The sequence below is a fragment of the Eptatretus burgeri genome, chromosome 5, assembly GCF_056783735.1.
Source record: "Eptatretus burgeri isolate ZD-2024b chromosome 5, Ebu_testis_v1, whole genome shotgun sequence".
NCBI lineage: Eukaryota > Metazoa > Chordata > Myxini > Myxiniformes > Myxinidae > Eptatretus > Eptatretus burgeri.
The window spans coordinates 53,758,622-53,770,683 of record NC_140965.1 but is presented as its reverse complement, the minus strand read 5'-3'; the positions used below and the strand labels follow the sequence as shown (position 1 = coordinate 53,770,683).

The following is a 12,062-nucleotide window of genomic DNA, read 5'->3' as shown; positions in this document are numbered from 1 at the left end:
CATGCTGAGAAAGAAGCCAGAAAGGACTAATCATTGAAATCTCCTTTCAAGGTTATACATTAGTGAGTCTTTGGCCTTTATAAGTTGTCATTATCAAAAATATTATCAAAATAACCACCTCCACCAAGTATTATCAAAATAACCACCTCCAATGACCCATCACCCATTGGTAAAATGGAGCTCTTGAGAATTCCTCTTCTTTTCCGAGTCCAACGGTGTGTGTCTTTGGCATAAATTCCCGTTTAGCTGAGTTATGTACTTTATTGTATTCCGAAGTAAATGTGGTCATAAAAACGAATATTGTAATTTATCTTCTTCTGACCACGTGTCTTAAATGGAAATTATCGAAGTTCTGAAATGGCAGAATATTTAGGTTGAGGCTTCCTTTATCATGTGTGTATACAGTGACTCAGTCAATGCCTAAGACGACAGTCGAGACCCTAAGACACAAGATAAGCCCCTCAGCTGGGCTTGCAAGTCCCGAAGCTGTGGAAGCCCTGCTCTACACCACTGGTATGAGGGACTTTAAGTTCAGAGCCATAATGCTGTTTAAATCGAAAAATAAATGGTATTACTTTCCTTTTATTTGTATTTTTTTTTATTTTTATACTTGTCGGCTCCACTTTCTGGTTCAAAGCAAAAGTATTGCATGTGCTGCATTTTATTCACTGGAAAAATTGTCTTCCCGTTGTAACTGTTTTTTGTTTAACTATTGAAATCGGTTACTATGTCCATTACTGTTCTTGGAAGTCCTGGACTTCTTCACCCATCTGTTATTACTTATTCAGGCATTATGTGCGGTACATGTGTTGATTCCTCTTGCTGTTCTCCATCCACGTCTTCACCCTTTACCTTCATCCATCCATCCATCCATCCATCCATCCACTGGGACCATACTCTGTGCAGAGCGTCGGTGCTGCCAAAGCAGTCTCCTGGACTATTGAGCACAATCCCGGACGGGTCGCCACTCTGGCGCAGGATACTCAGATGGCTTAGTCCCCCTCAAATACACTATATCTAGCCACCCTTTCTTCCCATAAAATGACAAATCTCCTTCACCCAACTGCACAGTACTTTTACAATTGCTCTACTAACCATGTACTTCCTCTTTGTTCTCCTGATCATCCCTCCATCTTCTTTTTCGTTTTAAGCCCCCAACCAGACATCCCCCAATTTTGATGCTTGTTCTTTTGGATACTGTCATTCCATCCATCCATCCATCCTTTCGTTTAGAGATTTAACTTGAAAATGAGTGGATGCATTTCTTTCATCATCAGCACATGTCCAGTGCCTTCAGAAAGTATTCACACCCCTTGACTTTTTTCACATTTTGTTGTGTTTCAGCCTGAATTTAGAATGGATTAAATTTAAATTTTTGACACTGATCTACACAAAATACCCCAAAATGACAAAGTGAAAACATGTATTTAGAAATTTTTACAAACTAGTTAAAATTTAAAAGCTGAAATGTTTTGCATCAATAAGTATTGAACCCCTTCACTATGACACTCCAAATTGAGCTCAGGTGCATCCAATTTCCTTTGATCATTCGTGAGATGTCTCCACAACTTGATTGGAGTCTACCTGTGGCCAATTTGATTGATTTCTATATAAGGTCGCGCAGTTGACGGTGCATGTCAGAGTAGAAACTCGACCATGAAGTCCAAGCAACTGTCCGTAGAACTCCGATATGGAATTGTGAGGAGGCATAAATCTGGGGAAGGGTATAAAACAATTTCTCGAGTGTTGAAAGATCACAAAAGTACAGTAAGCTCCATCATAGGGAAATGGAAATAATATGGAACTAACCAGACTCTTCCTAGAGCTGGCCATCCGACCAAACTGTGCAACTCTGCAAGAAGGAACTTGGTCAGGGAGGTGACCAAGAACCCATTGACCACTCTGACAGAACTACAGAGTTCCTTGAATGAGATGGGAGAACCTGCTGGAAGGACAACAGTCTCTGCAGCACTTCACAAATATAGGCTTTATGGGAGAGTGGCCAGACAGAAGCCACTCCTGAGAAAAGGCACATGACAGAATGTGAAAGTCCTTGAGTGGCCCAGCCAAAGCCCAGACTTGAATCCCATTGAGATTCTGTGAAAAGACTTGAAGATTGCTGTTTACTGACACTCCCCCATCCAACTTGACAGAGCTTGAGCAAATCTTTAAGGAAGAATTGGGAGAAAATACCCAAAATCCAGATGTACAAAGCTGATGCAGACATACTCAAGAAGACCCGAAGCTGTAATCACAGCCAAAGACGCTTCTACAAAGTATTGATTCAGGGAGTTGAATACTTTTTTGACACAAGACATTTCAGCTTTTAATTTTTAATTAATTTGTAAAAATTCTGAAAACATGTTTTCACTTTGTCATTATGGGGTGTTTATGGAGATCAGTGACAATTTTTATATTTAATCCATTTTAATTTCAGACTGTAACACAACAAAATGTGACAACACTCGAGGGGTGTGAATACTTTCTGAAGGCACTGTATGTAGTAGTAGTAACTGGGCATGAGGCCTCCTCACACCAGCTGTTGTGCACACCCTTTGGTTTATTTTTTAACCTCTTCTCTTTCATTCTCTGCATTGCCTTTTCACATTCTCACACATCTTGTCTGTTTTCACATCTCATGCCGTTTTCCTTTTCCTTCTTTCACCCCCTGACTTGATTCTTAATAATTCATCATGCAGGAATTACAGCCTTCCTTAAAGCATTCAGTAACCCTGGTCTTCATGCCTGTACAATGAAAACTACCTCGTCATAAAATGCAGATTCAAAGGTCCATCATTTGAATACCTTCTCCACCATCTCACGCCTTCTCCTGCCTCTTCAGCTATTGTCCTGCAAGTGCACATCCCACCACTCTCCTCACCCCACCATTCCTGCTCACCCAGCTATGCACCACCCAACCTTTATCTGTTCCATGAACATCACAAGCATATTTTCCAATCTCATGAATCTCTTCTGACAGAGCACCTCCTCATCCACAGCTATCGCTAAACAAATACCTTCTTGCTAATTGCAAGCAGGTTGGTGGTCTTTCATTATTTTACCCACTCTATTCTGGTTAGTTGAGCCAACTTTCTTAGCCTTTGGTCTCACCCGTGCCCCTCCAGGTTACAAAAAAATTTTTAACACACACTAAGGCCCTAAGGCATACGTGGAGGAGGGAAGCAACACATACTATTTTTAAGTCTTTTGGTATGACTCGACCAGGTTTCGAACCGCAGATCTTTCAGACTCAGAGCAAATGTTCCAACCATTATCGTACCAGTAAACCCTACCTTGTCACTCTTCCCATTTCTAAATGCAATGCTGACCTCCCTTTTGTGGAATTAGCTTCGTGAGTCTGCTGCCCACCACCCTCTCCAGGACTCTCCCTTTTCTTCCTTTGAGTTTTATTACACCCACTGAGACCCTGATCCCCTTTCACTTACAACTCTTCTCCTGTTTCCCCTTTGCCTTAGTGTGTTAACCCTTTGCTCCATGTATTGTTCTGCTCTTCCATGAGCCTTAATGCCTGCACACACACTGCTGTGCAAAAGTCTTACACACATTCAGTTCTTATGATGTATGGATGTTATGAGCATCAAGTGTTTACCCAAAGCCTCCACGAGTGTTTTTTTTTTTTTACTGTTATAACAACGTTGACTGTTATTAATAAGGCTAAGTTTGAGTGAGAAGAAACCAAGCTTGCCATTGAGCAATCCTAAATTCAGATTGATCAGAATCTTCAAAAAATTGTGATCACAACTCAAAGTAAATTAACTCTACATGAGCAGCTAAGTTGCTATGCACAAGCCAGGTTGCTATGCACAAACCACTCATAGCATCTGGGAATGCAAGTTTGCGGGTCTAGTGGTGCAAGGAGCATCGGCAATGGACTGCCGAGCAGTGGAAATATGTGATACGCTCTTCATTTATTTGGCAAATAAGCACTGAAAAACAGAAATCATGGCCCACTTACACTATGAGAATGGTTCAAAAGGGGCTGGGGCAGAATCAGACTGCAGTGTCATCCACCGGACAAGGAAAATGCCTTACATGGCTTCAGCAACACGGCAAACCCACCCTCTTCCCCACGGGTGTCGTTTTGTGGTTGCCTTTGGGTAATACTCGCTCATCCACCTTTTGCGACTGTCTGGAGAGACACAAAAGACATCAGTTTCCACCTCCATCAAACCAATGTGAAATGAAGGAATTCCTTGTGAAAGTTTGGTGCCACATTCCTGCAGAACAGTTCCAGACTCTTTACTCCATGTCACATCATATCCATGCCATCCTGGATGCACATTGTGGCCCAACACTCTACTAAATGACATTCTGTTGGTGTTTCCATTTTTCTGTCCATTACCTGCATGCACAAGAACATAGAAATTGGACAATGGAAAAATGGTCAAAGATGCTTTGCACAGATGAGTCATCGTTTCAATTATTTGGATCTATTCAAGACAGTATGTGAAATGACAAAAAATTGAAACTTATGAAAAGATGAAAAACAGCATTTAACTAGAGGGGGAGCACTCGGGAGAGTGCAAAACCTCCACCGCCAATACTGCTGGGTCACTCAAGTGAACCTTATATCTTATTCATTAAATATGATGTCAACAGTGCTGACAGTTATAGTTCTTTTCTCCAACATTTTTTTTTTGGGGGGGGGGGTTGGAAATCACTTAAAACATGTAGTTTTGTTTAAAAAAAAAAGTTGCAAAAATTTTTTTTTCTCTAACAATTATTTTGGGGGGGGGGGGTTGGAAATCACTTAAAACATGTAGAAATTTTGTTTAAAAAAAAAGTTGCAAAAATTTTTTTTTCTCTAACAATTATTTGGGGAGGTTGGAAATCACTTAAAACATGTAGAAATGCAAAAAAAAAACTTTTTTCTCACAATTTTTTTGGGGGAGGGGGTTGGAAATCACTTAAAACATGCAGAAATGCAAAAAAAAAATTTTCTTTATTTGGGGGTAACAATTTTTTGGGGGGGTTGGAAATCACTTAAAACATGCAGAAATGCAAAAAATTCTATTTTTTGGGGGGGGGTAACAATTTTTGGGGGGGGCTGGAAATCACTTAAAACATGTAGAAATGCAAAAAAAAACTTTTTTGGGGGGGGTTGGAAATCACTTAAAACATGTAGAAATGCAAAAAAAAAATTCTCTAACAATTTTTTTTTGGGGGGGGGGGTCCAAAATTTGGTCCAAGTCCAAAATTTAATGGCATGATCCTTGGACCATACCTAACCCCCCCACCAAGTTTCGTCGAAATCCGTCGAGGAGTTTTTCTGTAATACTGTTCACAAACAAACAAACAAACAAACAAACAAACAAACAGAAAGGGGTGAAAACAGTAACCTCCATCCATCTTCGAAGATGGCGGAGGTTAATAAATACAAAATAGTCTTATTTGCTTAATAGAAGCATTTTCTCCACAAATGTTTGTTCTCAGCAGGTTTTGCACATTGCTTGTTCCAAATCACTAATGTAGTGCAGAAACGCATGTGTTTCATGAAATAGTGTGTACTTCAGCTTGTACAAAGCAAAACGACACATATTACAAAATAATCCTCAATTCATACAAAAAGAGTCAACATTTAACTATGAGAAGGTTCAATTAAAGTTTGGGGGTGCATATCCTCAAGTGCTTTTGGAAAATTGATGGTATATTGACTGCTGCAAGGTACCAACAAATTTTATTCCATCATGCTATCCCCAGCGGTATAAAACGTCTTGGTCCAAACTTCATCTTTCAGCAAGATAGTGATCCAAAACACTCAGCTGGAATAATGAAAATTTATTTACAAAAGAAGGAGGAAGCTGGAATCCTTAAACACATGGAATGGCCCCCTCAAAGCCCAGATCTAAATATCATTGAAGCTTTGTGGGACTATTTGGACAAAGGGAAAAAATTTTTTGAAAAATGAACCCCAGCAGCTTCGATGATCTTTGAAAGGTCTTCGAATAAGCGTGGCACACCATTCCACAAAAGTTTGTAACAAAATTATTTGAAAGTGTCCCTAAAATAATTTTAATGGTTTTGAGGGAATATGATGGACATACTCACGATTACTTTATTTCCGCTGTACCATACTCTGTTGCACAGCTCCGGTGCCACCGAAGCAGTTTTTAAGCAAGGGTTATACTGTGTGGTTTAGGCATTGCCTTCCTGGCAGATGGTATATATATATTTGGTTATTTGAATAAGATTTTATTTTTCTTAAACTTGTATTTTCATGGAACACAGTTCTTGTTTCCTTATACATTCGAGTTGAAAAATGCAAAATGTCGAAGACGTTGGCACAACAATGCAAGTACTACGTTTTGGACGTAAACATTTTTATCATGCAGTATTTTATAACTCCAATATTGTGACAGTCGACAGATATCAAATTGTTGTTAGGAGAGGTTGTTAAAGGACATTCCTGGATGTGGCCAACCTTTCAGGGACAGAAATGCAGCCACAACATGAGGGTGGAACTGAGGGTGTACCTCCCCGAGTATGGTGCACCACAGGCAATGGTCGTGTGACCATATTCAATACCACCACATGGTCAAAAGAGCGGGACAGCATCCGTGCAGGTCACAAACGCTTGGTAAGTACTCGAAGTACACTCAGTCACTTCAATGTGCCATACACCTCACACACACACACACACACACACACACACACACACACACACACACACACACACACACACCAAAATGAATAAATAACTAAAAATGATAAAATAATTGCTATGGTTTATTGGCGTCTTTTTCGACCCAGGAAGGGGTAGATTAAGCAATAATTTGTGTTTGAGTATGATGGTTCAAGGCAATGGACTGGCATCGCAGAGGTTGAGTTAAATATAAATTGACGGCAACAGATTTAAAGACTTGGTTTTGAGAAGCTTAGAATCGAAGGCAGTTTTACATTTCCCATATCATATCATACTGTTAGTGAAAACCCAACTGGTTCAATAATGACTTTCAGAAAAGGGTAATCTGCATGCTGCTCCCGATCTGGTCTACATGTGATTCCGGTCTCCACTTATTGCCCTTAAAGCAGTTTGGATGGGCACTGAAATGCTACCTGATGAAAAAGACCTCAAAATCCCAATTTTTATTTCTTTATAAGATGGAGGATGGAGATGGGAAGTTAGTGACAGAAATGTTGGCAGTAATGAAGGTATGGGAAGGCTACTTAGGGGAGCTGTTGAACCAGGGAGGAAGGAACAGTGAGCTGGAGCTACCGAGCTACAGTATGTAGAGAGAAATGTGGAAGTTGTGGATATTATGGAAGAGGTACAGATGGTGTTAAAGAAGATGAAGAAGTGAAGGGCAACAGGCATTGAGGAAAAATGACTTTGCCAAAGAATTCCTAAAATAAAATCAATTATCTTTTCAAACCCAGAGAACCTTCCCTCTCACCTTTCTCAAAAACTCCTCCCTCACCTTTCTCCCTCAACTCTTCCCACTCACCCTTCTCCCACCATTCACAACCCTCACTCACCCTTCTCAAAGTTGCCCCCCCTCACATCCACAAAGCTGCCTCCTTCCCCTGCCCTCTCACCTCCATCTCATCACTCCACATCCTCAAATCATCACCTGCCTTCTGCCCCTCTCTTGCCCCTCCTCTCCCCCAGCAACACATAGCCTTTTCTCCTCCTCATCCGGCCCCCTCCCCGAGCTATTCTGCAATCCCCCACACTCTTTCAACAACTCTCCTTACCTCCCCCCTCCTCCGACCCTCCCCCTCCCCTCCCATCACCTGCATCCAAAGCCTCCTCCTCTCCCTCTTCATTAACAGTGTGGACCTCAAATATCTGGGGCCTTCACTCAAACCTTACAGATCTTTCCATACAGGTTGCCACTGACAAAGCAGACATAATCTGCTTAACAGAAACTTTCCTCTCTCAAGACGTCTCTGACTCCCAAGTATCTCTCCCTGGGTACTCCCTCTTCCGGTATGACAGACCGAGGCCTCGTCCTGGTGGAGGTGTTGCTCTCTTCATTAAAGACTCTATTCCTCACTCTCCTTGCACTGCCCTCACTCCCCCACACCCCCAGGAATACCTCTGGCTCCAGGATCCCCTACACGCCCACCTCATGTTCACATGTGTGTTGTACTGTCAACCAAACAGTGATGACTTATTTACACCTCAATATCCGAAAACATGGACCAACTTCCGTCTTCTCATCCGAACTCTCTCTTCCTCATATGTGATGATTTAAATTGTCATCATGCCAGTTGGCTGGGTGTGGGTACCTCCTCGCCTGTCATGGCACCTCAGCAAAAGACTTCTGTGACTCAATCAGTCAACTTCCCAACCCGGCTCTCAACCAATGGTACTCCATCTCTTCTGGATCTGATTTTGACAAATTTCCCTGAAAATATCTGCTGTTCTTCCTTCGCTCCAATTGGTTCTTCTGGCCATGAGCTTGTCAAAGTGGACATCTCTCTGGCTATTATCAGAGAACCACCTCACCGCCGTCGAGTCTGGCTTTTCACTCAGGCCGACTGGCAGGGTCTCCGAGCAGGCCATGAAACTTCTAGACTCGTCTCCCATCGCTACTTTCTCCAACATCAACTCATCCTGGGAATTCTTTCATGGAAACTTGCTCTCCCTCATGCACAGATTTTTCCCCTCTCGTCTTCAGTTGCTCTACACTTCCTCCCGCCCTTGGTTCACTGAAGCTTATGGCGAGGCAGTTGTCCTGAAATAACTTGACTTTGCCTCGTGGAAAGCAAACCCCACTGAGGGTAATCTCAGTTCTTTCCATAAAGCTCGGAAGGAGTGTGTGTCTACCCTCAGGAGAGCCAGAAAACAACATCGTTCTCATCTCAAGTCTGAACTCTCAAACCTCTCTCCCTCCTCAAAATCCTGGTGGCGTCTAATCAAATCTGTCTCTGGTGAATTTTCCCCCTCCATCCCCTCCCTTATCTCAAATGGCAGCTCTGCTGATACCGCACGTGAAAAGGCTGAATGCTTAAACACGGTGTTTGCATCGAAAACTTGTGACTGAAACCCATCACTTTCTGTACCCACCTTACCCAGTCGCACCCAACTGTCCCTAGAGTCTGTGTTCTTTTCTTCTGACAAGGTGGAGAGCTTGCTGTCAAACCTCGACTCGGATCCTGCAACCGGCTCGGATGACATCAGCCCACATGTCCTCAAAACCTGCTCCTCTGCCCTTGCTCACCTTCTCTCTGTCTCTGTCTGTCCTGTTCACCCTCTCATTTGCTCAAGGTCATCTGTCATCTGTCATCTGTCATCTTCTTGGAAATCAACAAACATTACTGCCCTGCATAAAAAGTTGCAAAAACAGATCCCTGCAACGACAGACCAATCAACCTTCTCCCAATCATCAGCAAGGTTATGAAATCCATCATCGCTTCAGACATTAAATCCTTCCTCTTCTCCAATGGCTTGATTTCCGATCATCAATTTGATTTCAGACCAGGTCACTCTACCCTGGACATACTGCTTCTGCTCTCCCAACAATGGATGGAGGTACTCGATGCCGGACATGAAATCAGAGCCGTATCTCTAGACATATCGCGTGCTTTAGATACTGTCTGGTACCCTGCCCTGCTCACCAAACTCTCTTCCTATGGTATCCAAGGCCATCTCCACTCATGGCTCACAGACTTCCTCTCCTGTCGCAGTCAACGTGTGGCCCCTCTTCCTGTCCAGGCTGGAGTTCCTCAAGGCAGCGTTCTGGGCCCTGTTCTTTTTCTGGTTTTCATCAATGATCTTTCTGACTGTGTAAAATCCTCTTTATCTCTTTGCTGATAACTCCACCCTCTGCCGTACCATCTGTTGTCCCTCAGACCGGCAAGCAGCAGCTTCTTCGCTCTCTGCAGATCTGGATAAAATCACAAACTGGTCCAACACGTGGAACATGACTTTCAATCCTGGCAAATCTCACACTCTCACTATGTCTCTCTGAAAGGATCATTTAGAACCCCCTCCCCCCCCATCTACTTTCTCAATAATCCTCTGGAAGAAATCCTTTCATTCACCCTTCTGGTTCTCACCATCTTTCATGATCATTCCTGGGAAAGCCACATTTCCAACCTGGCCTCCAAAGCCAGTCGCCGACTGGGAATCCTCTATCGTGCAAAGTCCTTCCTCAGCCCACCTGAGCTCCTGACCACATACAAAGCTTTCATCCACAGCCTGATGGAGGACTGCTCCCTCCCCTCTGTGCTGGTGCTCCTGCCTCTCAACTTTCTCGCCTTCATGCTGTGGAAACCAAGGCATTTCAGGTCATTGGTATCTCCCACGATGAGGCTGAGTCTTTGTGCTTCTCACTCTCTCACCGCAGGCATGTTGGTGGTCTTTCTGTCTTCTACCGTCTCCTCTCCAGACTCGCCCCCCCTCCCCTTGCACTCTCTGCGATTTGTCCCCACCATATTTCAGTAGGGCGCTCCTGGTCTGCCAACAACCCCCTTCCGGTAGAACTACCAAATTCACAAATCGCTGCTCACCTTCACTCTTTCATTCCTTTTTGGAATAAACTCCCTCATTCTGTTCAATCCCATTCTTCCCTGAAGGTCTTCAAAACAGCTGTTCACCACCACCTCTTATCATCCCCCATCCAAATGCTTGATCTTCTCTACCCCCATTAATCCACCTCACACCCACCTCCTTCAAATTCCCTGCTTTCCTTCCTGAAAGTACCTGCAATGTCCATCTTGTATATCCCGTGTTCTCCACCCCATCCCTATCCCTTCCACAGATCTCCGAATGTCTCTGTTCCCCACTGTTTTGTCCTTCCCACTCCCGCCCCTCTTGTCTCATGCCCCCCCCTTGCTGTGCATTGTGTGTTATCTCTCATATGAACCTCGACAAGGTATACAAAAATAAAAAACCTAATGCCCCATTTGCAGAAGGGCCATAAGCTATTCATAGACGGTGGTTATCAGGACTACGTCAGAAAGAGGAAAATTGTTATCATTCATATTCATGTTTGTTTGTGTATTGAGCATTCCAAAATTATTCAACAAACTTTTATGATATGGTTACGGTTGTGGAAATTCACAGATCACCATTCAGGTTCCCCAGAGGTCAGTTATTTCGGTAAGTGTGTGTTCCAGGTTAGATTTCCCCACCAATGTATAACAGGAATTATCCGTGTGCCGGGCTCTGCATCTTCAGTTAGCCATTATTCTGTCTCTATCTTTTATTTTAACAACAACAGCAACAATAACCACAACGACAACCCACGGCCGCATTTTGCGGTGATCTCCACCACGTCTGCGTGAAGCCGGTGGTTTCTACCACGTCCGCGTGCAAGCATGACTTGCAAAACGGATCGAAATGGCGAGAGGGTTGGAGCCAGCCAAGGGTGAAGGGTCGAAGGTGAAAGAGCGAGCACCCCCCCCCGAACCAGATAAAAACCATGCTGAAACGCCGAAAAGTGAGTTGAGTGTTTGAGTCCCGACAGTTGAGCGTTGGAGTCCCGACAGTTGAGCGTTGGAGTCCCGACAGTTGAGTTTGGAGCCTGGAGTCCAGTTGGAGTCCCGACAGTTGAGTTCAGAGTGTTGGAGTCTGAAGAGTTGGAAGAGCGCTTGAGTTGGGAGCTGGACTTCGTGGCTTGCAGTCGGCGGTGGGAGTGGAGAGACGCCCCGTTGGGAGCTGGAGAGTCCGGAGTTTGGGCAGTTGGTTCGCTGGGGGTTCGCTGGCGCAACCAGGAGGCCTGAGGCGAGACCCATTCACTCCTCCAGCTCATCGTCAGCTGGACCAGGCCGTAGTGGAGGCCGGACGACCAAGGGAGCCAGTCGGAGCTCGGGGGTCTGGGCAAAGACGTCGAGGGTCGCCGAACCAGGACCCAGCGAGTCACCATGAGGGTGGCCAGGTAGCTCGCTCGGTCTCTCGGAGCCCCTTCAGTCATCCTGGCTCCGAGCAGTTATAAAGGCTCACGAGCCCGGTTCTTTCTTTCTGGGGTTTTGCATGAAAGTCCTTACGAATTGTCCATAAGTAACAAACTGATTAAGTGCATGTACATAATAAATAGATATCGGCTGTAGGTTTTTGCTCGTGTCTTGTCCCCATCCCCCCATTCACTGCT

The 12,062-nt window shown here is 44.0% G+C and overlaps 1 protein-coding gene across 4 annotated transcripts in view; it reads left to right on the top strand.

The window, feature by feature from the left end:
* Positions 1-12,062, top strand: part of DENND3 (DENN domain containing 3) — a 127,974-nt gene that overhangs the window by 98,562 nt on the left and 17,350 nt on the right. For all 4 annotated transcript variants that reach the window (XR_015058346.1, XR_015058345.1, XM_085881871.1 and 1 more), the window contains exons 20-21: positions 406-513; positions 6,450-6,598. Coding sequence is in view for 2 of the 4 variants with exons in the window: in XM_085881871.1 (XP_085737997.1) it covers positions 406-513; positions 6,450-6,598 (257 nt within the window). In the remaining 2 variants the exon portion in view is untranslated. The remainder of the gene's footprint in view (positions 1-405; positions 514-6,449; positions 6,599-12,062) is intronic.